Source organism: Fonsecaea monophora, assembly GCF_001642475.1.
Source record: "Fonsecaea monophora strain CBS 269.37 chromosome Unknown Scaff30, whole genome shotgun sequence".
Lineage (NCBI taxonomy): Eukaryota > Fungi > Ascomycota > Eurotiomycetes > Chaetothyriales > Herpotrichiellaceae > Fonsecaea > Fonsecaea monophora.
The window spans coordinates 143,080-169,252 of NW_019173961.1; the positions used below are offsets into that span (position 1 = coordinate 143,080).

General features: G+C 51.6%; 9 protein-coding genes across 9 annotated transcripts; 3 read left to right on the top strand and 6 right to left on the bottom strand.

Annotated features, from left to right (window-relative positions):
* Positions 1–532: 532 nt before the first annotated feature.
* On the top strand, positions 533–2,779 carry AYO21_05029 (hypothetical protein; the record flags this gene model as incomplete). The annotated part of the gene is made up of 1 exon (XM_022655000.1): positions 533–2,779. The coding sequence occupies one exon, from the start codon at positions 533–535 to the stop codon at positions 2,777–2,779; it is 2,247 nt and encodes a 748-aa protein (XP_022512683.1).
* A 1,125-nt stretch (positions 2,780–3,904) lies between these two features.
* On the bottom strand, positions 3,905–4,762 carry AYO21_05030 (GTP-binding nuclear protein GSP1/Ran; the record flags this gene model as incomplete). The annotated part of the gene is made up of 4 exons (XM_022655001.1): positions 3,905–4,242; positions 4,306–4,459; positions 4,509–4,601; positions 4,694–4,762. 4 exons carry the CDS (start codon positions 4,760–4,762, stop codon positions 3,905–3,907), a joined length of 654 nt encoding a protein of 217 aa, XP_022512684.1.
* Positions 4,763–5,331: 569 nt separating this feature from the next.
* On the bottom strand, positions 5,332–6,042 carry AYO21_05031 (hypothetical protein; the record flags this gene model as incomplete). Its single annotated transcript, XM_022655002.1, has 1 exon — positions 5,332–6,042. One exon carries the CDS (start codon positions 6,040–6,042, stop codon positions 5,332–5,334), a length of 711 nt encoding a protein of 236 aa, XP_022512685.1.
* Positions 6,043–6,872: 830 nt separating this feature from the next.
* On the top strand, positions 6,873–9,947 carry AYO21_05032 (hypothetical protein; the record flags this gene model as incomplete). Its single annotated transcript, XM_022655003.1, has 1 exon — positions 6,873–9,947. One exon carries the CDS (start codon positions 6,873–6,875, stop codon positions 9,945–9,947), a length of 3,075 nt encoding a protein of 1,024 aa, XP_022512686.1.
* A 748-nt stretch (positions 9,948–10,695) lies between these two features.
* Positions 10,696–12,206, bottom strand: AYO21_05033 (hypothetical protein; the record flags this gene model as incomplete). Its single annotated transcript, XM_022655004.1, has 3 exons — positions 10,696–11,547; positions 11,626–11,925; positions 12,090–12,206. 3 exons carry the CDS (start codon positions 12,204–12,206, stop codon positions 10,696–10,698), a joined length of 1,269 nt encoding a protein of 422 aa, XP_022512687.1.
* Positions 12,207–13,821: 1,615 nt separating this feature from the next.
* On the bottom strand, positions 13,822–14,301 carry AYO21_05034 (hypothetical protein; the record flags this gene model as incomplete). Its single annotated transcript, XM_022655005.1, has 1 exon — positions 13,822–14,301. The coding sequence occupies one exon, from the start codon at positions 14,299–14,301 to the stop codon at positions 13,822–13,824; it is 480 nt and encodes a 159-aa protein (XP_022512688.1).
* A 2,052-nt stretch (positions 14,302–16,353) lies between these two features.
* AYO21_05035 (hypothetical protein) lies at positions 16,354–16,893 on the bottom strand (the record flags this gene model as incomplete). Its single annotated transcript, XM_022655006.1, has 2 exons — positions 16,354–16,437; positions 16,513–16,893. The coding sequence occupies 2 exons, from the start codon at positions 16,891–16,893 to the stop codon at positions 16,354–16,356; spliced, it is 465 nt and encodes a 154-aa protein (XP_022512689.1).
* A 2,652-nt stretch (positions 16,894–19,545) lies between these two features.
* Positions 19,546–21,260, top strand: AYO21_05036 (hypothetical protein; the record flags this gene model as incomplete). The annotated part of the gene is made up of 2 exons (XM_022655007.1): positions 19,546–19,637; positions 19,691–21,260. The coding sequence occupies 2 exons, from the start codon at positions 19,546–19,548 to the stop codon at positions 21,258–21,260; spliced, it is 1,662 nt and encodes a 553-aa protein (XP_022512690.1).
* A 1,230-nt stretch (positions 21,261–22,490) lies between these two features.
* AYO21_05037 (hypothetical protein) lies at positions 22,491–22,913 on the bottom strand (the record flags this gene model as incomplete). The annotated part of the gene is made up of 2 exons (XM_022655008.1): positions 22,491–22,556; positions 22,626–22,913. 2 exons carry the CDS (start codon positions 22,911–22,913, stop codon positions 22,491–22,493), a joined length of 354 nt encoding a protein of 117 aa, XP_022512691.1.
* Between the last annotated feature and the right edge of the window lie 3,260 nt (positions 22,914–26,173).

Here is a 26,173-nt window from a genome sequence, read left to right on the forward strand (position 1 = left end):
CATCCCAGTGATATGGTGACGTTTGGCACATGCGACCAATCGTCCTCTTCCAATGACATCAAGTCTACAACAAGTTCCGACTCGGATCTTCCACCGCAGCATTCGCACAGTAATACCCTTCGCCCTGAATTATGCCTGCCTATCAGCTTCCGGCCGGATGTGAAAATCTTTCGCAGAACAAAGCAGGTGAGCACGCGAGAGGTAACCACAAACCCATCTTCATATAAAATGACAATTTCAAACCCCATGTTCCCATCATCATGAGGCGTTTCACTAGCCCCAGGCCTTTCTCCTATCCACCCAAGTTCCACCTCCTCGCCTACAAGTACCTTGAAAACTGACAAGAACGCAAAGGAGTCCACTCTTCTTACTAGTTATCGATAGATGCCTGTAAATACTAGAGTTCCCCTTGCTTTGGCCTGTATGCAGATTCGTTTTCAGCCAGATCCGCTGTCTATTGCTACTTCTCCTAGTTCGATCTTCAGGGGGAGAGGGAACGAGAAAAGAATAAAACAAATACAAAGAGGCCACCATGATTCAACAATTGAGCCCAGTCCCAGCTCTTCCCAAACCCTTTGGGCCACACAAAGTTGGCACCACAGAATGGGAGATTCCTGTCTCTGAGATCCCGTCGCCATCGCCAATTCCAGAGCCTCAAATCACCACCATAAAGTTTCGACTGTTTTATCCTACAACGCCAAATGCAAAGTCGAAGACTTCTGTTCCCTGGCTCCCAACACCACAAAGAGAATGGAATCAGGCTTATGCATCTTTCCTGGGCGCGAGTCCCCGTGTCTCGTCCCTGATCTCTCTCATACCTTTCCTGATTAATATAACCAATATCCCAGCGGTAGCTGATGCGCCTCTGTTGCAGAAGGACACGTCGTCCAAGTATCCCTTGGTGGTCTTCTCGCATGGGCTAGGAGGAAATTTCAATGCCTACAGCGCAGTATGCGCAGCGCTGGCCAGTTTTGGGATTGTGTGCGCAGCCCCCGAGCATCGCGATGGCAGCGCCCCTATTTCACCCATACGCTCAGCTGACGGCCGCAAATCCACCGCAATCCCGTATCAAAGGCACCCTCATGCTCCCACCACCAAGGTCCTTAACGCTCGCAATGCTCAGCTGAGGATACGGTTGTGGGAGTTGGAGCACTTGTTCACTGTCTTGGGAAGTTTTAATGAAGGCAAGACTTTCTCCAACTACGCTGCAGTGCGGAGCAAATCGAAGTCAAGCCTGGCGTTGAAAGACGCGCTCGACCTACGACCTGGCCATGTAACATGGGCAGGCCACTCCTTTGGTGCCTGTACCATGGTCCAATTCGTGAAATCAGTTTATTATCACGAATTCCTACCCTCACTCAAAGGTACCGAGTTCGAAAATGACCTGGACTGGCGTCCTCTCTACAAGCCCGCGGATAATAGCGAGCTAGTTAGGCAGATCACGCCAGACTCACCCGTCATTTTGCTCGACCTATGGGCCATGCCTCTACGCGCCGGCCTGACAAAATGGCTCTGGGAAAAGCCTCTGCCATGTTACCACCGCAGATCGGCCGACGGCGAACGCCACCCGCCTACTAATGTCGTGGCCATCATCTCTTCCGAATTCTACAAGTGGCCTGAGTTGCTGAACCGAATGAAGGCCGCACTGTCTGCGAGTCCCGCCGAGGCCATGTACACCCTCGAGAAACGAGAAGCTGCTCGGTCTGCCAAGCCTCAGCAGCAGTCGGAATCGCAGCTGCTGGCAACGCCTGGGGACAAGCTTGCGCCTGATGTGCGTGAGACCGAGGTCACTTCACGTCGAGGTTTCGAGGTCAATCGGGCTGCAGATCTAGACTCGGATGATGGGGATGAGCTCTTTGTGACACCTTTCGCTACACCTGGGGACGAATTTTCGCTTGACAAGATCATGACCAACAGACGTAGCGAGGTGGGATCATGGAGAGGAGGAGGGTCGGAGGCCCCAGACGTTGACCTAGACGTGGAAAGAGATATCAATGAACAATCATTGAGAGAGGCGATCAGGGTGCCACTGCCGGATTCAGAGCCAGAGGACGAAGACGAAGACGTCCCTGGGAGCATCGAGCTGGATTACCCCCAATTGGACCAAGAGGTAGAGGCAGACTCAGACAGCACCTCTCCCTCCAGGTCGTCTACCTCTAGCAAGCCCACTCCTTCTTCAGCCTCGCCGTCAGATTCTGTTTCCTCGCTATCAACGCCCGCCTCATCAATCCAGTTAAGCCGCACCTCTTCCCCCTCCCCCACTTGCGAAAGTGTTTCTAGCACAACCTCAGCCTCCGACAGCGAGGTCAAGGCCTCAGTTAGCTCCCCCGGCGCAGCTGAAGAAGAGAGCGACAAGATCGACCTCTCCTTCGCCCCCTTCTCCCTGCTGCCACTGGATCTCCCAAAACTGTCCGTCGTTCCGAACCCCAACACGCCTTCTCCCTCAGATCCACACCTCTACCTAATTCCCAACACCGCGCACTTGTCACAGTCTGATTTCGGCGTGCTCTTCCCCAACCTGACGAGGTATCTCATGAACGCCGAATCGCCCGTTGAGACAATCAGACTGAACGTCCGGGCGATGTTGGCCGTCATGAGAAACATGGGTCTAGACGTTGAGGCGTACCGCGACGACTGTGTTCGCGAAAAGAAAAAGACCCAAGCCCGCGATCGGCGAGGAACGAACGACGATTCTGACTTCGATGAGATCTCCGGAGTGGATCCGATTCTCACGGAGCGGTGCAACGAGGAGAGATTCCTGAGGGTCGATATATATTGATCTGATTCATGTCTCCTCATCTTATGTTTCTGTCTCGTGAGAACGGATAACAGCACTCCTATGCGGGGCTAGGTTCTGCCTTTACAATTTGCTTCTGGTTTATTTGTGAACCGAACATGCGGAGTAGTGCTGGGTCAGGATGTTTCAGGAAGAAAATGGGAGGATTACAAATGACGACAACAGGAGTGTGGCTTGGATTTCCCTTGAATCTTTCTTTTCACAGCTTGCCCCTTTTTGTCTGTGTTGGTATATGATGCGACTTTTCATGCCTTGGTTTCTGGCTTGCTTACTTGATGGGATACGGGAGTATGTATGGCACACGGAACTCTGAATATGATGGGGGAGGGAAGGCCTTATGCAATTACGATTTGGCGCGAGATGGGTGCATGGGCTTGGATTTCTTCGCAGCCGCCATTTTCCATTTACTTGTTTTCCTTTTGACACATGGAAATTTGTGCATGGCTTGGATTTGGCTAGCGGCACCTTTCTGCTCCTTGATCATGTCTTTTGAGCACAGCGGATTTTGGGGGGTGATACAGGGCAGTCCATGGAGCGGAAATCTAGCGACCAGCGTCCCTGAGGGAAAATCAGATTATTATCTTCCTTCTAGAAAACATCGGGGTATGGTTCCTGTTATATATCAATTCGTGTCGGCATATAACTCAAAACTCGTCCATCCTCGTTCCCAAACGTCGTTCAAGTAAAGTTAAGAGTTAGTCTCGATTGAAGCAGTGATCTTTCTCATCTCGCTATGCTAAAGCTAGTCTAAAAAAGCTAAGAGCAGTCACCCAAGATGATTTATTGCAAGGGTCATTCGTTTCGCATGGGGGAGGGTAAAGGTCGGGTACTCTTTCGCTCTTGAGGCCCTTTACCACATGCCAAGCGTGTTGAAATCAAATCCCTCAACACTCCCACACTTGTTCTCATCCGGAGCCACGTCCATCACGTCTGAAGCTCCACCAGAGATGCCTGACACGCCGCCACTAACCCGTCCCCTGTCATTCTAATCATGTGATGGCAACAGCACGACCTTCTTTCTGTCGTCTCGCTAGACCATTCCTTGACCATTGATACCCTTCGAGTGAGAACATCACAGCCCAGGCGCAGAGCATTGGCTGTCATCATTTACAAGTCAGGGTCCTCCTCATCTGGAAGAGGCATTGCCGCAGCCTCAGTCATCTCCTTGTGATACTGGTCGAGCTGTGCCTGGTCGATCTGGACTTCAGGAGGCGCAAGAGCCGGAGCAGCCACGAACTCGAGTTGAGGGTTGCCGACCAGTTTTCGTGCGAGCCAGAGGAAGGGTTTTTCGAAGTTGTAATTGGATTTGGCCGAAATGTCGTAATATTGGAGGTTTTTCTTGCGGTGGAATGTGATAGTCTTGGCCTTGACTTTGCGTTCCTTCACATCGACTTTGTTACCGCAGAGAACGATGGGAATGTTTTCGCAGACGCGCACGAGATCACCTGCGATATTTGGTCAGATCAAATCCTCTTTTAATCATATTGCCCAAGGTGCTATTGACGTACGGTGCCAGTTGGGGACGTTCTTGTATGTGATCCGGGAAGTGACATCGAACATGATGATGCCGCATTGTCCGTTGATGTAGTAACCGTCACGAAGACCGCCAAACTTCTCTTGACCTGCGGTGTCCCACACATCGAATTGGATCGGCCCGAGGTTCTGATTCGCGGTTAGAATTATCTGCGCTTTGAGCGTCTGGTTAACGTACGGTTGAGAATCCCAGAGGATGGACTTCGACACCAAGTGTGGCGATGTATTTCTTTTCGAACTCTCCCGTCAGATGGCGCTTGACGAATGTAGTCTATGATAACCATTAGCATTGTTGATTTCAAACACTGCCTTGTCTAGCTGCGCCAACGAGCAGAAGAAGGCTCTGATTGCAGTTGAGCTCACCTTTCCAGTACCGCCATCGCCCACCAAGACGAGCTTGAAGGTTGGCACGGCCGTAGCAGCTTCCGCCATTGTGATTGTGGTTTTGTTGAGATCTCTGATATCAACTCAGGAAGGGGAGGTCAACAAGAAATGTTGCGATTGCGAGAGTACCACAGCCTTGATAGCGGTGGTGTCTCAAAGAGAGGTGGTAAGAAAGATGACGAGAAGGCGGTTTGATGATATCTTGAAGAAAGTGAAAGCAGGCGCAAGTCAAAGGCGGTGGTTTGTTTTCAAGACTAGCGCTTGGCATATCCCAGCGGCGTCACTGGGGATTTTGCATCATGGCAAAGCACGTGACTACAACAGGGATACTTGCATATTTCAGTGGTAGTGGCGGCATTAGGTTGGGTGCGCACTTTTGGGCGCTTACGATGCTATCAAATCCATTTTATTCGTCAGACCTATCATTATTTTTGTTACAAAAATGAACGGAGCATGCCCAAGCACAAGTAGTCTTTGATCAGGATCCTTCGTGTCGTCTGTGTCTGTCGTGCCGAAAATGGCACAAGCAATGACCATAGCAGCTGCAGCGTCCATTTAGCACCACAATCCTGAATGGATCCTCTCATGGGTGTCTCATCATGTCATGAGCTTGGACTTCATACGGGAACAATGTGACATCCCAGCGTCCCTCTTCCACCCCAATTCTGTCTGGGAGTCAACCTCAGGTCCAGCTCTTGCGCGTCTTGTCCCATACCACGGGAAACCCGAACCAAGATCGGTCGACCCAAGTTTTGACTTACAACTTCCCCAACTTTGCGTAATCTTTCATGGTTTGACCATATTGCGGTCCCAAATCTTCTTATCAGATCGCCAGACTTTAGACCAGCTTCATGTGCAGGACTCCCGGGCTCAATGCTGTTCACCTTTGCAAATGGGGTCTCGGGGGCGGAAGGTGTCTGTTCGGATGCAGGAGAGGGCGCTGGTCGGGATTGAGGTTGATTCAGTGAGTTCTTGTATTCGTCCGAGGCTTGGTATTTGGCATGATGTTCGTGAAGACCCTTCTCGATTTTGTCCATCAGAGCTTTCCAGTCGTTGCGGAGCACAACAATCCGAGCTCTTGTAACTCGTACTTGCGCCACATCAATATCTGATCTTGGAAACCCATCGAATGTGGTCAGGCTTGTTTGCATGGTGACTCCATGGCTATCTAGGACTGCGCCCAAGGCCTTGAGTTCTGCCTCAAGATTGTCCTTGCGTGCAATGAGTTGCTGTAAAGAGAGACCGTCAAACGACTCTGCCTGGTGGATCGAGGTAGGTCCACTTGGGACATGTATCTCGGCGAGGTTAGCGTCCATCGGAAGTCCCATGGTCATTCATCAAGTGTACAGGCAGATCAAGAGATGCGAGCCAGAGGCAAATGTTTGAGGAACAAACATGTTCAGCGCAGGCAACCTCTGAATGCGTGGGTGCAAAAGGAACAAATGTGAGCGGGGAAGGCGGTTTTTCCGATGTTTATCCGGTTCATTTGCCACAACCACCACCGCCGCCGCCGCCGCATGCACCGCCTTGCTTCAGATCCAGCTTGATCGATTAATTGCCTTGTAGGTTGAACTTCAGTCTTTGTTCTCTGTACGGCATCGTCATGCCGTGGCTCGATCATTCAATCCAACGGCTTTTGATGAGTGTGCTGTCTTCTTATCATAGCGACTAGTCTCCCGAGCGCAGATTTCCCCCTCTGATACCTCAAACGGCAGCTTGTTTTGATTACCTGTCATGTATTTGGTGGCTTCGGCGCCCATGTTTCACAGACAATTTCTTTTTGAGGCTGTCTCCTCTGGTCAAATCTAGGTGACGGGTGTCTAGGTAGGAAATGTATTCATCTTTTCCAGCTATAATCTGGACAAAATGTGTGAGACTCGTTCTATCACTACAGCCTTGCTCCTTCTCTATAAGTATCGCCAGACCTCACCTTCCCTTGTCCGCCAGATTGGAAACTGGTCGATTGGAAGCCTCTTCGCTTTCGGCCGTCTTCCAACTGTCACTGTTGACATGTCGTATCACTCAACTTTTGGGCACCCTCTCAAAGTTGGTCGTTTGGTCCCTCAAATGGGAATTTTGACCGTTGGCTCTCATTTTGTCTTCCATTGTTGAGATCCTATCTTTTTACGAGCTTAATTTATGTGCTATTGATAAAACCATGACGGCTCAGCTCTTGCCGTCCGTCATAACGAGTCCTTTCAGCAGACATCTCGATAACAGAGCGAACATCTTTTGTGGCTCGCGGACAGCATATTCTGCCCACCCACGGATCTCCTCAACTTCATTGAAACCGTTTTGCGTCAACCAGAATTTGGAAAGTTCCTCAGCGCCGGTTCAATCTGTTTCATCAGCTCCTGCGCAAGTAACAAAACCAGATCGCAATCTGCCGTGCCGCGAGAATCTCGTTCCGACATTATCTGATCGAATCCAGGGACCTTCGTCGAGTAACAGCCTCAGAATACGCTCCGAGTACCATGAATCATTGTCACTGGCCAAAGACCTAAGATCGCCCTTATTTCAGCCAACCCCTCCAGACGTGTGCGTCAGCACCGGCTCTGCCCATAGGTATCTTGCTAGTCCAAGTCAGGCTCGCGAACCGCTGGCAGAGGTACGCAATGAAGAGAAGCGCCCACGAAACTTGCAGCATGCCCCTGGCTCAAAGGGTCGAGGACACCACAGACTTCGCACGTCGCTGTCCACGGAAGTATGTTGGGCTGAACAGGAAAAATGTGAGGATCAGACTGCACTCCCAATCGAAGACACTCGAGACTGGTTCAGTGCTGTGGACGAGCCTCTCCAATCCGTCCTCGAGACATCACTCCTGGCAGATACCTCGGGAGACACGCCGAATCTAGGGCAGCACTCGAGCCTGCACCGAAAGAGAAATTCAACTGCTTCGTCGGGCTTCGTCCACACCATGAAAACGGCGAGTCTCAGCAACGCAAGCTTCAGCCTTGTTCCTCGGTCACTTCGTATCGGTCGTTCAACAGACAGTTATTATGTCTTCGGCTCAAGTGCGAGACCTTCAGTGGAAAGCGAACGACCGCAGACGTCAACATCTGTGGACGAGGCTGCCTTTCGAAGAGCCATTAAAAGGAGACAAATTCTTGTTGAGCTGGTCACCACTGAAGAGAGCTATGTTGCCGATCTAAAGGCTTTAATGTACCTATATTCGACTCTTCTGGCAACTAGCATGACGGTTACAGACCGGGTCAGATCATCCATCCTAAGAAATGTCCATGATCTTCTCTCCGTGCATGAGAGACTCCTGGAGCGGTTGCACCAGGCTACCTACGAGGCGGCAGCACGAAAGTGGGAAGACACGACCTCTCCCCGACGTCTCGGGTCACCACCTTATCACAAGCGCTGGAGGAGTCTGGAGTCGAGTGTTGCAGCCAAGCTCGGGCGCAGCCATCGTCGAACGCGCAGCTCGATGGACTCGGTCGAACTGTCACGCGGTCGGGCTCCCTTGGATGGAACAGAACCCAGGGATGTTGCTGACGTAGCAGCGATTTTTCGGGATTTCTTGGGTGACTTTCTGGTATACGAGGAATATTGTGCCAATCACAGCCTCATCGCTCACGAGTTACAACGGCATTCTCCCACACTTTGGTCAACTTATGAGTCAGGAATCGAATCACTAGCAAGGTCCATTACTGCTCTCAATCGGAAATACCAAAGCGAAAGAAAAGGCCTCACGGTTAGTGATCTTCTGATCAAGCCGATACAGCGCATGACAAAATACCCTCTCCTATTTGGCGATCTTTTGAAGCAAACACCCGTGGCGGACTGCCCAAGTGCACATTCCGAGGTTGAAGCAGTCTTGACGTGCTTGAGAGAAGTTGTTCAAACTGTCAATAGAGCCACGGATAACCACGAAACTCGAACTCAGATTCAACGACGATGGTCACTTCAGACAAGGCTGATCTGCGATCACGTATCTCTAGGGGCCGAGCAATTTCGGATGCTAGGGAATATCCAATTGAGTGGTGTTCTGCATGTGGTCTGGCAGGCTAGGAATAACAGAGTCGACGGTCGTTACGCGCTCTGCTTGTTGTTTGACACCAGTCTCATCATCGCGTTGCCTGCAGGAGCCACGACGAAATTTGAAGCGATCGCTTTCTTGCATCTGCGAGACACGAGAATTGAATCGGCCAGTGACGGTCGAGGTCTTCAATGCCACTCGACTCTTTACACGTGGAAACTATGTTTCGAGATTGGCGGCCACCTACACGAATTCGTACTGAGTGCCTGCTCTTCCATCGAGGAAGGTGTTTGGAGAGGGGGCCTACAAAACAAGGTTGCTCCAGGAAGGGGGACGGATGAAGTGTTGAACCAGATTCCCTCGAGCATCAGTCTCAGCCTCAGATCTCTCGGGCAGGTCTACATCCAGCAGAGTTCGACCTTGTCCAGGAACCCTTCAGTACAAAGAGCGGCCACAGTAGGAAACCGGGCCAATGTTTGCCAAGTTATCATTCGAAACACAAACAATCCACAGGACTTGCACGAATTTCGTCAACCGTCGTCTTCAGCCATCAACAGATCTCAGTCACATATGACGTCCAACAGGGTGGTTGTCCTAGCACCAAAACGGTCGGAGCGGGCAAGGCTCGAATCATCCCTGAGTGATGTTTGGACAAAGGAGAAATTGCCGTACCCAGGTATGATTGGCTCTCGGGGTGGTCAAATCATCAGAGCGTCGGCTGGTTCGTTGGTTCGAAAGTTGAGTCTGGCTTCCATCCATGCTCCGTTTTCGAGGCGGCCTGGAAGCTTGTCACTTACCAGCCGCAAGTCGTTCGACCTGTCAAACGAGAGCCGACGAAGCAGAATGAAGTATCCGGCACATGTCTTCGAAATTCGCAAAGAAAGTTTTGACGAGGTGACACCAGCGAGAACGAAGTCGCGTGAGATACCAGAGGTTGACACGATGGAGAATGTAGTCAGTCGAATGATAGGGAGCAGTGTCACCAGAAAGCTGTCTATATCCCCAGGACAACATGGCCCGGCAAAGGGAACAAGGAGACAAAAGGTTGTCCAGGATCCGGGAGGGCAGGAGGTAGGGCCAGAGGATCCAGCGGCGATATATTATGCTGAGGTCAAGGAGATTGAAGAAAAGCCAGAGTTTGTGGAGGAAGGGCTGACTGGCAGGAAGAAGCGATGGAGTAATCCACTTGGGATATTGAAAGTTCTGTCGGCCGATGGGTTTCGCCACATGTTGTATTCAAGTAAATAGTGTACACACGATTAACCATTGATGGCATGTATGGCATCATTAACTTGTATTCAATCACAGCACTATCTCAAGACGTCTGAGTTTACTATTCGGGCCAAAAGTAACGCCAACTAGTTCAAGAGATGTATGGTTTCTGGCTATCGTGCCTGTTTTGTTCTCACAAAGAGCGAGAAGAGTCGGGGTGAAAGTCGTTTAGGCGTGGAGAGACGTCGTCGCTGGTGTCTCGAAGAGTTTTTGTTTGGCTCGCCGAGTTGCTTCGACGACATCGTAGCCAAAGGCCCAGGGAATGACTTGGTCTGTGTTTTCTGTTGTCCCGTCAGTGACCGGTGACGGATCAGATCCGGTGAAGGATACGTGAGGGATATGGATGTGATTGGGATCCATGGAAAGCGGAGGGAATAGGGAAAGGAAAGGAGATGGGGGAGGCCTCGGTGGTAGGAAGAGACATGAGGATGTGGATATGAGGATAGGAAGATGGGAGAGAACGAGAGGAGGGAGGGAGGGAAGGAGGGAAGGAAAGTGGAGATGATGGTGAGGAAGATGGACGACAGATATAAGGGACGGACGGATGGGGTATGTATCGTCGATGCACAGCTGTGGGTATGGTATGGCATGGCAGAGATCTCTCTCTCTCCCTCCCCTTCCTTTTCTTCCTTTTGAGTTCGTGCGCGCGCGTGTGTGCTTGTATCTCACTTCTCATTTCTCATGACTCATGATGTGATGGTGTGCTTGTCTTTTGTGCATGTGCTTACTTACCAGGCAACTCGTCCTCCGGAAGCAGCTTCGCGGCCTCGCGTCGTCTTTCAAGCGTGGGGTCCTTGTTCGTCGCGACCTGCGAGTACAGCTGGGCGATTGAGGCGCGGGGGAGGCGGATGTGCTCAAAGGTTTCGAGGAGGGCGGAGATGGATACAGATACTGGTGCAGACATCGACTTCGGCACTGATGCCGCAGATGGGGTTGGGGTTGGGGTTGGGATTGGGATTGACTCACGATCTCGACCTGCGCGGAAGAGACCAAAGTCTTCAAAGAGAACGCCCAGCGCGGCGGCGTCCTCGATCGCGTTGATGGCCCCGAAGCCCCGGTGTGGGAGCATGGGGTGGCACGCGTCGCCGATCAAGACGAGCCTGTCGCGCTGGCACCTGGGTAGGGGGTCGCGTTCTGCACACCGCCACAGGGGCAGGATGGTGTTGTCGGTCTTGTCGCAGAGGCGGAGGAGCGTCGGGTGGAATCCCGCCATGGCGGCACGCAGGTCGTCAGGGCCACATTGCTGGGTCCACCCTCGGCGATTCTGCTGCTCCTCTTCGTCGTCGTCGACGTACATGTACATGCCAAAGTTCTGCAGCGTGTTGTCCCGACACGGGTACCGCACCAGCCACCGCTGGCGGTCTGCGTGCAGGTAGAACGAGCAGTGGCCGTCGCCGTACCGTCGTAGCAACGGCGCCGTGTGCGGGTCTTCAAGAATCTCGCGCGTCGGGATCAGGAAGCGGATGACCGTGCTGTCGGTCGCGTGCGCGGCACAGTCGACGTCGTGGCCTAGAACGTGCGACGCCGCCCGCGAGTGCACCCCATCGGCCGCCACGACCAGGTCAGCCGGGGGTTCCTAACTGTCTGTTTCTCCAGTGACCTTGACGCTACCCCTCCCCGCGTCGTACTCGACAACGGTGCACGACGTGTGCACCTCCGCCGGTCGACCGGGACCGTCGGGACCCGTCGCCATCGTCCGCAGCATGGCGTGCAGGTCGACGCGGTGCGCGAACAGGTACGGCGCCCCGTACACGCCAGCGAAGTCGGTGCGGTCCGTGGGCGCCAGCTCCTCGAGCGTCGTGGCGTCGATGAACGTCTGGCCCAGTCGGGGGATGAGCCTGGCCTGGGCTATTTTGGCGTCGTCCAGCCCCCATGACCGGAAGATCTTGACGGCGTGCGGTGCGAGCGTGATGGCGGCGCCGATTTCGTCGAGCAGTGGCGAGCGCTCCAGGATCTAGAAAGCGAGAACAGTAAATGGGTTGAGCAGCTTTGTTCCGTTTCAGCAGACTCGCGTCTCGGTCTCCTCCTCCTCCCCCTCCTCTTACACCTCCGCTTTGTATTTTCTTCCTCTCATATCGGGGACTAGCCAAAGAAAAAGGCGGGCAATTCCTTACATACCTTTACTCTATGCCCGGCTCGACGAAGGGCGATCGCCGTGCAGAGACCTGCGATTCCCGCGCCAACGACCAGCACAGATAGCTCCTTCGCCTGACATTCACTCGAGTTGTCCTCCATTCCTTTTTGGTCTCTGCTTTTCTTGTTCCTCGTGGACGCTGACGCTGACACTCGCACCGACAGGTCGCGCGCGGTATGTATTTATTCCAAGTGACATTCAATGGGGGAATAGGGGAACTCTTGATGGCAGTGCGCTGCTGTTCGACAGGGATCGACTTTTTCCTTGCTTGGTGTTATTCACTTACTCTGTATGCAGCGTGTGAGAGAAAGGGTGTTCCTTGAAGTCATCTCTGAACAAGGCCGTCAAGGCCGTCTACGCATCAAGAAGGCATGTGCCAGGTGCATGTGTAAGAGTCATCATACGCGAGCACGTACGTAGAAACACACCGCAGGAAGAAGGCCAAGGACAAAGGGCCAAAGCTGCGGTGCTGGCCTGATTGATAGACTGACTGATAAACTGACTTACAACTGGAACAAAACAACCGCGTGCATGTAAGCTCTAGGTACAATTCTCTTCTCTTGGCCTGTCTTGGTTTGTCTGCCGTTCTCGAGGGAGTGAGCGGACCAGAGTGTAGGAGGACCGAGTACCACCAGTCTGAGGAGTATCAGACTACAGCGACGGCCGATCAGCAGTACGGCTCGTCGGTGAAATGACACGCAAGATGGATCAGATCGAATCAAATCTGTTTCAAGGTTTTCAAGGTTTGTACGAACAAGTACACAAGACATCCAGTATTGCTTGTTTAGGGAGATGTTGATGCTTATTAATTCACGCGCTCCAAAACCCACACCTTGGCTGCTTGGTTAGAACCCAGTGGGGACAACTACTGCGCCACGAGACGAGTCACGAGTCCACGAGTCCACACGAGTCCCACGCGTCCACGACGGGAATATGGGTCCCCCATACTCGGTACCTAGGTGCAACAGACAATCATAATCGTCCTGAGATTATATACTTGTGCTTGTATTAACAAACCACGCGAGCGAGATCCTGTTGTTGTCGGTTTCTTTTGTTTTGTTTTGTTTTGGATAAGGGATGTGGTAGTGAGTAGTGAGTAAGTGACTGTCTCACCATGCCGTTCCTCCTACGAGTTAAGGGCGATTCCTTCAAAGGACGAATATAATCTCTCCTTCTACGGAGTACTTGTACCTCGCCAAGTTGAGAATCAGAGTGGCGTGCGGTTGGGCGGGCGAGTTCTCGAATGATCCTGCAAAATACCTACTTGGAGCAGGAGGATTCAAAACTAATGAATTACTCGGCAGTAGGGAGAGTGTCGGATAACTTGAGATTAATTCGATTGATTTTCCTGAGATTGATGATTGATTACATTGGGCCTGGCAACAAGTACTTGGTACCGAGTACGTATGTACGTATGTAGAACAAATCGGTTCGTTTTTTGCTAATACATCTTGAACGGGGAAACGAGGCCAAGACGACCTATATTCGTATTCTGTAGGTTCGTCTCGAAGACGAGGTAGTCGAAGGGGGAACCAAAAACCTCGTTCCTCACGATAGCCTCCACCGCCCTAAACTCTCAATGTTTGTTGACGAAATCGACGCTGGCGGTCGAGATGAAACACACATGAGGAAGCGTTTCCAAGGTCGTGCCCTGCCTCACAGGTGTTTGGCCTCGTGTCTTTGCCGTCCAGGTTTCCTTCCCTCGGCCAGCTTCATTTACAGAACCAATGCCAACCCAGCCATGGCGACAGCACCAATACCGGCAATCTTCCCGTTGACGTTAGGGGCGGCAGCGCCGGTGAATGCAGATGGGGCGGCGGAAGTCTTGGACGCCTCGACTGAAGTAGCTGGCGCAGAAGTCGTGGGCGCCACTGCGGTCGCGGTCGCTTGAGTGCTTGTCGTCGGCGCAGGGATCATGCTCGTAAAGTTGGACGCCACGCTGTAGCTCACGGCTGTCGGGATACCCCATGTCGAGGCACCGGAGCTATAAGTCGCTGTATAAGAGGTTGTGGATGTCCATTCGGACCAGGGAGCGTTGGAAGTAGAGACCTCGACGGGGGCAACAGTTGCATTCGCAGCGGCAGAGGTGCACGAGGTCCAGGTGCTGTGTCCGTTGGAGAACGTCCAGGTAAAGGCCCATCCGTCGGCCAGGGCGCCGAGGGCGAAGAGGGCAGGAACGGCGATGAAGGACTTCATGGTAGCGAACAGCTGAAATTCGAGAGAATGGCGATTGATTCGATTCGGTTGCAAGCAGAAGATAGGCACGAGTAGACGAGTGTACCGGAAGACGGCGAGCTTTTTACACGGAGAACAAACGAGTGACTGGTGTAAATGGTGGTAGTAGTGGTTGACAGACAAACAAACAAAAGGGAGGGCGAAGCATGAAACTATAACCGGGCGACAAAAACCTGATATAAAGGAGAAGCCACAAACCTTTGGGATCGGCGAGTCGAGAGCTAAGCTACAGAGCCTCGCACCACTCACCCATCTCTCATCGCGAGAGTTGGTGGTGTGGTGTTTGTTCCACCCCCCCAAAAAGTGGTCCTCGACAGGGGTCTCAGGAAATTGGTGTTGCAAACCCGTCGAACCGTCGACCAGACCAGCGCGCAATTTCAAGGAAGACGAGTTTTCGCACGGCCTGGATTTGCCGTGCGCAAGTTGTCTGGCACCGGCTGCGCAGCAAGCGTGAATTCCATGGGATGGCGTTGGACAACAACACAGTAGTAGTGGGAAGGTCTTTTCGTTGTCTGGGCATCATTTCATGCTTGCTCTTTACTGCTTGGTGGCGTCCCATTGATCAAGGTTGATCATCAGGGTTGAATCTGGCGCGGATCTGTCGCAACCCTCGCCAAGAGGTTTCAGCCACCAAGGAGGAAAGCCATCGAGGTGATAGGCGCGTCTTGGATCTGCGGATAGGAGAGCTTGACACGCTTGTTGCACGCTTAGACTGCCTTTGAATTGTGTAGTCTGCTGTCCCCCGACTCCTCGACAGAAGCACGCGAGGCTGCGGTCGTGTTTAGAAAGAGAAGGTTGATGTCTGACATTCCTGACAATGACGTGCTGAAATGAGCGGCGGCAGCTGACGAAAACATCCTTGTCATTATTTTGCCATGTGGGCGCAGTCACTCCAACAATACTCGGTACCATGCCGACATTGATCGACATGTCCACAACTCGACTTCTCCCAACTCTCACGATGCATTGATCGATTCCCTACGAGTACTTTACGGTTGCTCCAGCACCCGACACAGCCACTGGCTCGCTGAGGTCCATTCAAACCTACACTTGCTGCGGTCACGTCCTCCTGATGCCTTCCCCTACTTCTTCCTTCACCCTGACCCCTTTGATCTACCACCCCGTGCTATGCCCCGAACCTCCGTGCACCGAACGAAAGTTTACCTAGTCCTCAGCGCCGCTGAGCTTGAAGTCCTCCTCGTGCCATCGAACGGTTCCTCTTCCTTCCTCTGCAAGTCGTCACCATCCACATCAGGTGTAATTAGAAGGGACCAATATCTCCCAGGACATGTGACACGTGTACGCAGTATCAGAAGAATCGAAAAGAGACAAAAAAAATGAACATGACTGAGATCCAGTATCTATTACGAGAGTTTGGATAAAACACAGCGTGCTTGGAAAAGGAGAAGATTACTCCTGCTATCTGGTACGTCGGCCGACGGCGCGTTCTCAAAGACAGTGAGTAGTCAACCGTGACAGAGAGAGAACCAAGCGAGATCCTTCCTTGCCCCCCTGATTGTTCGTCCACACCAAGCCTGTACAGGATCGATTTGAATGCATCAAGATCCGAGATCCTCAAGATCCCTCAAGGCCGCCCCCATGAAGCGAAAAGCCAAGCAACCCTGAAGCACAGGCTAACTAAGCTATCTACATCGTTAATGCACGACATATTTTCCCCCAATAAGTGGCGTATCTGGGTGCGAAATGAACTCTCAACACAACTTGGGAGGCCTGAACGAGGCTGGCTGTACTGGTCTGGGTAGCACCGCCACTTCCGGTATAGATAGCTAGCCTGACCCCTTTTAGTCACTCAAAACGAGAACTGACAAGATACTTGATATTTTTCAGAGTAGTCCTTGAATTCAAACACAAAGCTGTGTTAACGTGACTTCTCATTTCCCGTATCGGGCATAATATCTACATTTGTTGGCATAATAGCCACTTTGACATCCAGACGGATCTGTTGACCATAACCAACGCCATTGTTCCGTATGGCGGCGGAACAACTCTTATTTATATAAAAATCCAGCACAGCTGTTTATTTTCCTCATACCCGACCAGGCTTTGCACCTCCTTTCTTCGGTACAGTCCAAGGTTCTGGACAGACAGTCTGAATTGTGATTATGTCAGCAAGATGCTCCTCGAGTGAACGGGGACTGAGTATCAACTTACCTCGCCTTCTGAGTAAGCCCAAAAGTATACAACCACGCCAACAATGTAGTATAATGCCGCATTGGTCGATTGATACATGATGGCTGCAGCCAGAGCTGCCAAGGGATACACCACCAATCTGGCTTCCATGCTCCTATGGAGACCCGGCAACAACTTGACGACCGGAGCGAGCGGCCATTCCCACGCGAGGCTCATGAAGGCCATGATGAGATTGATGATTTGTAAGACGGGAAAGGGTTTGACGGCTCCGTCGAGGTTCTTGGTGAGGAAGTCCCAGAAGATCTTGGGCCAGAAGAAGCCTTCGAGGCTGGCCAGGACTTGGTATGTGGCGGCAGTGAGGACGATAAGACGGGCCCAATGGTTCTTGATGAGTTTCCCCATGATGTCGCCGAGAAGTGAAGTGTGTGCTCAAGGAAATTTTGGTGAGGTTGTTTGGTTGGAAACAAAGAGTCGAATAACCAAAAGAATGGAAGTCGTTGTCTAAGCCAAAATGATCGAAAAGAATACGAGCACACAGAAAAGGACGACCTGCGCCTAGAGATCACCGCAGAAGCATCAGGGTTTGGCGAGGTATATGAGGAGACTTGGGACGGGCAAAGCTTGGTCAATGCTTTCCTCCCTTTTGGAAAGGGAGGAATAGGTGATTTCGGTGAGGGTTAAGCCGGTATCAGCAAGTGTTTGGCAGTGTCTGACCTGGTCGTCGCTGGTGAGGGATCAGCAGTCAGAGGGGGCAGTATCAGGAGTTTGAAAAGTGGTGATCCGGCAGTGTCTGAAGGCTCGAGTACTTGAAGTCTGTGGGTTGGCGCGTAAGAGATTGGTCGCAGGTGGTGTCTCGCCGCCGAGTGGTTGAGGCGGTTGAGGCGGTTCGGAGACAGAAAGTGTTACAGATGTGGAGTTTGCGACAGCTTGGACCACAACCACCAACAGTGACTGTGGGTTGGGATTTGGGATGATTTCTTTACTTGTACACTGTTTTGATGGTACTTACTTGACAAGAGGTTGAAAGATCAAGAAGTAATAACGATATACTCGTGGGAAGATGTGCTTGTCTTCTGGTCAACAGACCTCGAGCTCCCCATGATCTACCGAGCACCCGAGAACAAGCCCAACCTACCAAGACCGTTGCTCATCATTGGCGCCATCGCTTTAGTGTGAGATGCAGTGCAGCCATTGGAAACAAAAATCAATCAATAATAGAGCAGACCAGTAACCGCCAGATCTGGTGATATTGTTCGCCATGAGGTTTTATGATTCGTGGAGAAGTGGCTTGGTGTGGAGGGGAACGAGGTGACTTTGGTGACTTGGTGATGGCGGTGGTGGGCGGGTGGGTATGAGAGCCCGAAAATAGAAATGACAACAGGGCCATCTGCAAGGTGCGAGGTATAGTTCGAGATCTGGAATCCATTACTATTCGTAGTAGTTTTGTCGATGTGAGGTGATGAGTGGTGACTGGTTGAGAAGCGCAGTTGATGGCAGCGAATCGAGGGGCAGAATTAAGCACCGACATGGATGTGATTGCGGGAGAAGCTGCGGGCGCTAAGGAGCGTGGGACGCTAATGGAAGGATAGGCGAAGGCCCCAACAGCCAATGGAATGGGTGCCCGGGATGACTTGAACCCTTAGCCCAGGGACGTCCAGGGACGCATCCACGGTTGCCACCGCCCACGGGATCTTTAGCGGGTCACTAAACTGCTCTAGGCATCCTCGGGCAGTTTCCAGGGCGCTTCGAAACGGTTTCTGATACGCTGGTCCGCTTCATCTTTTTTCTTGAGCACCTGCAGCAATTGCTGTGCTTGGGTTACTCTTTCCGGCCAGAATTTACGAGTAATTCATTCACTTCTCTTTGCAGATGCAATAGTCTTGAGTCTTTATGCGTGACTATATCCTCTCGTCACCTCTTCACTGAGCAATTCGTCATGCCACGCCTCTTGGAGCTGCTCTTTTTGCCCACGTTTCCTATTTCTTCCTTCCCCCATCCTGTCAGATCAACTCCTCCCCCATCCACCATCGACTGGCTCTCGTGCTTCATCTTGTTTCCGGCGGCCGTTTCCCTGACCTTCTTCGTTCCTCACCCACCCACGCCACCCAATAACCGCCCATGGTCCTCAATCAGGTAAGACTCTATGAGACCCAGGACCAGGGTTTCATGCAGGTGGATGTCCATCTGGTGCCTTGTGCTCCACTAATTCACCGACCTCCCGCAGAAAGTCACTTTTCTATCATCAATCTTGGGTGCAACTCGCATGTCTCTATCCCACGAGGACGGTAAACCACTTCGTTAGTTCCTGTGCAATCAATATCCTTTCACACTTTGTTTATCTCTGCTTCTCTTCTACTAAAAATCCCCGCGACAGGACCCTTTACGAACTGATCCCCAGCAACGGGTCGGGTATATCTCACCTCCTAAACCTCCTCCTACTCCTGTTACATCTCCTGTACCAGATCTCGTGGGTTCCACTTCCCAGCCTGTTTCGGCCTCAACCCTCAGTGCTTCAACCTGTCTTCCATACTAAATCGAAGTCGTGTTCCCCCTCTCCGATCCTCACCACTGCTCCCAGACTGTCGTGTTTGAACTCCTGCTTCACCATCATCCCTCACTGCGACACTGCGGATCCTTGGCCACCGTGCCACCGCGAATCTCATCGATCAATTTACCATCAGTACCACTCCCTCGTGTGATCTATCGTGTGATCTCCCGTTCAACCACCACGAAATCTCGGATTGCCAGTCTCCGGCCGGCATCTTTGTTCTATAGCTCCATCTGATCGGTCTTCTCATAAGCCTCTTCTCGCAGCTCTGGTGTGAGCTTATTCTTCTGTCAACCAGCAAAATTCATTCGACGCTCTTTTTCTTGTGCTCATCATATCCACCGCATATCGATTGCGTTGCCACGACCTACTTTTTTCTTGGCTCTTTCTTCGACATGCAGACCAGATAGCCTGGGAAGAACAGAGGAACAATCCCGTCAACGGCCTGGTCAATTGATCATATACATTCCTTTCATATCATCATCAACACGGGAAGCTCTAACACCATGGCGACCCTCAAGTCTCATTTTGCTCCGAGCAAGATTATCTTTTACATTCTGTGGTGGGGGTTTCACTGGGGGATATTCGCCTATGGATGGTACGTGTGCCAACAGCTCGAGGGACATTTTCAATATCTAATATTCTTTCCAGGTACAAGCAAGCAGCGGATCCCCGTTTGGCTGGTCTCAATACTCTGACTTTCTCGGTATGGATATCGCGAGGAGCTGGTCTTGTCCTCTCCGTGGACGTCTTGCTCATCCTGCTGCCCATGTGCCGCAACCTCATGCGGTTTTTGAGACCAAAATTTAGGTGGCTACCGCTTGACGAGACACACTGGTTCCACAGACAGTGTGCCTATGCCATGCTCTTGTTCACCACCGTCCATGTCACCGCTCACTATGTCAACTTTTTCAACGTCGAAAGAACCCAGATCCGACCCCAGACAGCTATTCAAATCCATTACACCCAAGCCGGTGGTATTACCGGTCACATTATGCTGCTGTGCATGTTATTCATGTACACTACCGCCCACCAGAAGATTCGCCAACAGTCCTTTGAGACGTTTTGGTACACCCACCATCTCTTCATCCCCTTTCTCCTCGCCATGTATACACACGCTGTGGGCTGTTTCGTTCGAGACACAGCCGACCCATTCTCCCCATTTGCTGGCAAGTTGTTTTGGAAGCACTGCATAGGTTACCAGGGCTGGCGGTGGGAGCTTTGGTCAGGCGGTCTCTACCTTTTTGAGCGGCTCTGGCGCGAAGTCCGTGCAAGACGAGAGACCAAGATCACCAAAGTGGTCCGCCATCCTTACGATGCCATGGAAATCCAGTTCCAGAAACCCAGCATGAAGTACAAGGCTGGTCAGTGGCTATTCATCAATATTCCCGCTGTGTCGAGCCAACAGTGGCACCCTTTCACAATCACTTCGTGCCCATTCGACCCCTATATTTCGGTGCATGTGCGTCAAGTGGGTGACTGGACGAAGGCTGTGGGTGATGCATTGGGTTGCGGTCCTGCCCAGGCAAAGGAGTTCGATGACCTGGACAAAGAGGGCATCTATGAAATTGCGCTGCAACAGGGTCAAGAGATGCCTGCCATTCGGATCGATGGACCTTACGGTGCCCCCGCCGAAGACGTCTTTGACAACGAAATTGCTGTTCTCATCGGCACAGGCATCGGTGTTACTCCATGGGCCTCAGTGCTCAAGCACATCTACAATATCCGCGCTGGACCCAATCCACCTAGACGTCTCAAGCGTGTTGAATTCCTCTGGGTCACCCGCTCTGTCGAGTCCTTCGAGTGGTTCCAGACCCTCCTCACTTCTCTCGAGCGACAATCCGCCGAAGCTGCCGAAAGTGTGGGCGGCCCTGAGTTCCTTCGTATCCACACTTACCTCACCCAACGTGTCGACGCCAACACGGCAGCAAATATCTACCTCAACACTGTGGGCAATGCAGTTGATCCTCTGACTGCATTACGCACCAAGACCCAGTTTGGCCGGCCCGACTTCAAGCGTCTCTTTGGCGCCATGAGAGATGGCCTCATGGACCAGACGTATCTGGACGTGGGCAAGGAGTCATCCATTACGGCACAAATGAAGGCCACAGTGGGTGTATACTTTTGTGGACCCAGCGCCGCGGCGAGAGAAATCAAGACCGCCTGTAAAGCGACGAGCAACGACCTCGTCAAATTCAGGTTTTGGAAGGAACATTTCTAGAGTCTTGTCGCCCGTGTATGGAAAGGTCAGACTGGCTCTGGCTTTCGGTACCATCTACCGCGCAGGACCTTGAGACGGTGTGACTTGTTTTCAGCCAGCAAGAGGAAAACCAGAAAGTCTCGACGACAGTCACGTCAAGACGGCACCAAGAGGGACAAGTTCACTTCCCTCATCTATTCTCCTGCGTCCTTGGATTTTGGGATGTCATGTACAGATTTTCTTTTTCGAAGAGTTTGTTGTTTTTTTAAGCGATTCAAGATAACGCCAGAGATACCACAAAGCATGCAATGAGTTGTGCGAGAGAGCGAGGAACAACCAGGCAGGATGGGGAATTGGCCTGGTCACCGGCGGCATCACTATCAGGTGAAAGCAGACAGTTTGACAGGGTCCTCCCCATCCATGTCTGCATCTATGTATACTATCAGGTTTACAGCCGTCCGTCAGATCCCTGCTTTGATACGAAAGAGGGAGACAGAAAGAGTACGCGAGAGGGAGAGAGAAAGCTCACAGGTGATCATTGGGGAGGAAAGATACACGAATATACCAGCCTGGAAGGAAGAGACAGCTGCATAGCGAGTTCTAGATCTACCAAAGAGGGATCCCTCCAAGATTTCTGTTCTAGCATGACCATGACCACTACCGGGTTCTTCTTCCCCTTTGATCATCCCCCCCTCTCAAACTACTCTTCTTTGTTCCCCTGTTTGATCTTTCCCCTTTGCCGCCCCTTCATCTCTTCTTTCATCCGCGCTTCGCTCGAGTAAGTAAGTAGGTGCTTTACAGCCCGTCCCTTCAGCTACATAGCATATGCGAGTACGGTCTGTGTATTAATTAATTGCTCAGGAGAGATGGAGGACCCATCGATAGAGTTAAAAGGACATGGTGAGAAAAAACAGGAAAAGGATCTCGAAGTTTGGAGTGCCCTTGAGAATTTCTTTCCAAGTTCACGACTTTTTTTTTTAATTTGAGTAGCTAGCTAATACAAATGCCAGTCATGGGTTGCTGGTCTTTGATGTTTGGGCAGCTCTCTTAACCGCACATGCTGCGGTGTCAATGACCATGGCCATATTGACATGATTCATGATTTGTCATATCCTCTCCGGAGATATCGTCGTCGCCCCACAATGGAGCCTGTTTCAATCATCACCAACTTCCACTGCTCCCTTGCTTGTTCACGCTATGACAATAGGCATATCAAGCAGAGCACCTTCACATCAGGTCTGGACTTGAGGTCTATGCGGTGGGATGTCCTTGTCTGGGACCCTTGGTCTCGTTGCGGTCACCTCCCCGTTCACCGGTCTAAGAAGAATACATAGTCAGCATATACTTGTTGGCGACGCAGAAGCCGAGAACTTTGATCAAACATACCGTCACAGTTTGTGGTTGTCCCTCTAGGAGAATCTTCTTGATGACTTCATCTTCATTGCTGGTACCAAACTCATTCTCCAGACTGGCTTTGCTTGCCCCATCCAACTGACCCTGTGCGCCATGTTTGTGGGTGACCATGATCTTGAAGCTATTCACCACTTGTGCAAGAGGAATTGATTGGTCGGCTTGCCATGCTTTGAGGTCTTGAGGGGATTCGACAAATACGATGAAGTCATCGGTGCTGCCCTTGTAAAAGACTTTGGTGACTTCGCCAACTCCGCGAGGCATGTTGCTGTCTGGTGGTTAAGTGAAGTTGCTTTTACAACGAGAGATATTGTTTGATTTGGGACTGCGTGATCACACGACTGGTCTGTAGTTAGGCTTGTTGAGATGGTAGCTATTGGAAGAATGCTGTCGAAAGTCAGACTGGTTTGCTTGATGCGGGGAAACTGTGTACTGGGGGAACTGACCTTGAGATGGAGTTGAAATTTTGGTTCAGGTCAAAGTGATTGTGAGAGTGAAGTTCGTCTACTTGTATTTAGTGAGCAGAGTACAATTTAACTGCAGGGAGTGAGATCGTATGAGGCTGCGAGTGAAATAAGAGAGAGGCACGAGATGGAAGCAGAGGCACCAGAGGCAATTGTGGCTATGACGTCAACATGCTTGGGTAGCACAAATGGCAAGAATGGATGACCAAGTGCGGGTCACGACAATCGTCAGGGGCAGAAAAATTGCCTTGGACTGGAGGTAGCGTGATCTGTGCACCAAGCAGCCCCCATCGCAGTGAACGCACTTGTTCCCACAGAACCTTCCACCAACTACGTAACTCGATCTACAAGGACCAGTTGGTGCCAGGGACACAGCACAATCCAAGTCTCAACTCCGATCATGCAGCGGACGCGACCGCAGAGCCTCCACATTTTTGTCGAACATGCTGATGCTTTCCCTTCAGCCCGATGACGTCGGAACCAAAGCCACATGAGGCACACGATCGCCGTGGCGCAGACTCGAGAGGCAGAGACACTCGGTCCCTGGATGCTATTACTTAGTACAGCTGGTATACAGCTCCTCAAAGGAAAAAAAAGGTGATGCTTACACCAGGCCACTATAGCAAGACGCTTCCTTTTTTTGCACGCCATATTGAGCACTAGAACCCGTCCTTGAAAGGTGTAGTCAACCTCGCCAGCTGTCAACACCATTCAATGTCGGAACATAAAATATTGCACTTTGGCCGTGCAGTCCTGCGCCCTTCTGGAATGCCCCAAACCATCGAACCCTGTACTCCCTAAGAAGATGGATAGCTTGTTTCTCCTTTGGTCCCCGTACACACATAGGGATGCCCGTCACGTTTTTCTCCCTCTCTTGCCGTTTCTGCCATATCCTGCGGAAGGAGTATAAAAACCCGGCTGTATTCCTGAACGTGGCATTGCTCATCGTCAAATAAAATCGGATTGCACAACTGGGATTAGGTCAAAACACAAAGCCTCGCCGGTGTCGAAACGACTCGGTCGAGATGTCGGCGGAGGACAGGCATGCTCGCCCCGACGATGCCTGCAACAGAGCAGAAATTCCATGACATACGTTTTGTAAGGGTCGACACCGCCCCATTGCGAAATCTGGCCGAAGGACATCCTGACATCGAGGTGCATTCTCATGTATGGATAATTGCGACATGTTTTAACAAGCCACCAGCAGTCTGAGCTTGACCGACGACGACCATCTGGAGGCAACTGCAGCCACGGCTTGCACAGATACAATCTAGAGCAAAGTCACAAGGAGGGCGCCCGCCCTTATGTATGATCAGTCAAAACACCATAGAAAGACCTGTGCTTAGTGGCAAGTGGACTAGCAATGACGGACAAAACTTAATGGTCGAAGCAACAATTCTCTCTGGCCAATACTGACAAGGCTCTCTCAACAGCAACATTTCCATCTCCTTTTCATATTTCTGCCCGACGCTGTGTGGTCTCTCCAACCTCGACTGCGTTGCTTCCACAATACGAACACCTGAATCTAGCTCAGCCCACGCCTATCTCAATGCGGCGGAGCGGCGCCTCGACATTCATCCCAGGTTCATTCTGCTCTGCCAGGGGTAACGGCGCGTACGCAACTCACGGGCCACGTCCAGCAGCGAAGGCCTTGGGTTTGTCTCAGGGCACAAGACAGTGGTCACCCTTGTCCATTATTCATACTCTCAGCAGATGCGATTGACTGATATCACTTTGAAGAGAAGTCAGAGAGCCAAAGCTACATTTCCATGCCGCCATCGAAGTTCCACACAAACCAAGAAGCCGAAAAGACCGGCATATGCAGGACGACGAGAGTGGAACTCTAGAGGTTGGCTCCCGGCCTAGTACTTGGTAGAAAGAGGGCGAAATGGAAAAGTGGAGAGGCGACCAACGAACAGGGGAATGAATGGGATGTCGACTTTGCCCAGGCGAAGAGCGCCACAAAAGATTGCCGAGCAAGAAGTTCGGCACGGTGAATTGTTCTTCATCTCGTGCGTTGTGTGCACAATGGTGAATAGTAGACGCACCTTGAAACATGGCAGGGGCCATAATTCTCGATACTGATTTCTTGTGTGTCCACTGAGGATATGGTTCCTTCCACCACCCCGCAGAGCGGCACAGACAGACGCTGGAGCGGACCTGCAGGGCGCCCCTTATAAGGTTTAACCGACCAAAACTTCCCGACTCAACCTCGAGGGATCAGCATTTCCCCTTTTGTTCCGGCCAAGCTTCACGGCATACGCGGCATCCGACGTGGCAACAGGAACCAAGGGGTGTCTAAGAAGTTTGCGGAGTTGGAAACCCGCATTGAGAACGTCCTTTGAACGCGTGGACAGCCAAGAGCGACTGCGAGGGTGATAGAGAGCCCAAACAAGGAGGACCGATAGCAGAATCCTTCTCGGTCTCCCAACAAGAGACTCCAAGATGCGCTCCTTCTTCGGCTCCTGGAGAGGAACTTCCACACGACAACGAGTGATAAGCCTGAAAAAAGGCTTGGCTGTCGCTTTTGATGGTCGTATTCATATCAACACAATCGAATGAGAGGTTGAGAAAGGGGTATACGAAATGTTTGTGGAATTTGGCTCATTTAACGGTCAGCTTACCGCGTGTCCATCGTGGATCGGATCCTAAGCGCCTTATCAGTTCCACGATTATGTGACGATAGCCACACACCATCCGTGGCGGATAGAGGCACTCCTCGGGTGTTTACACTCGACTCTCTTGCTATCAATTCTCTTTTCTCCTCAGCACTTGACAATGACTTCTAGTCCACACGAGGGTGAATCTGCTTTCTCAGCCTTGCGAGAGTCGGTTCGTGCCTTATCAACACACGAGCGGATGTGGGTCTTCCCTCGTTTGTACATATGCAGCTGCGAAGATCTCCCCCCAATTCAGGTTCGTCGATAGCCATTTTTGACTTTTTGCTCAAATCTTTAGTCTGCCATAACACACCCCTTTTCATTTGCGGGATACGATGTGGAGGCAGTAGAGGGAGCTGATCGGTGGGCGAGGTGTGGGAAAGGAGAGTTCCCCTGCCGT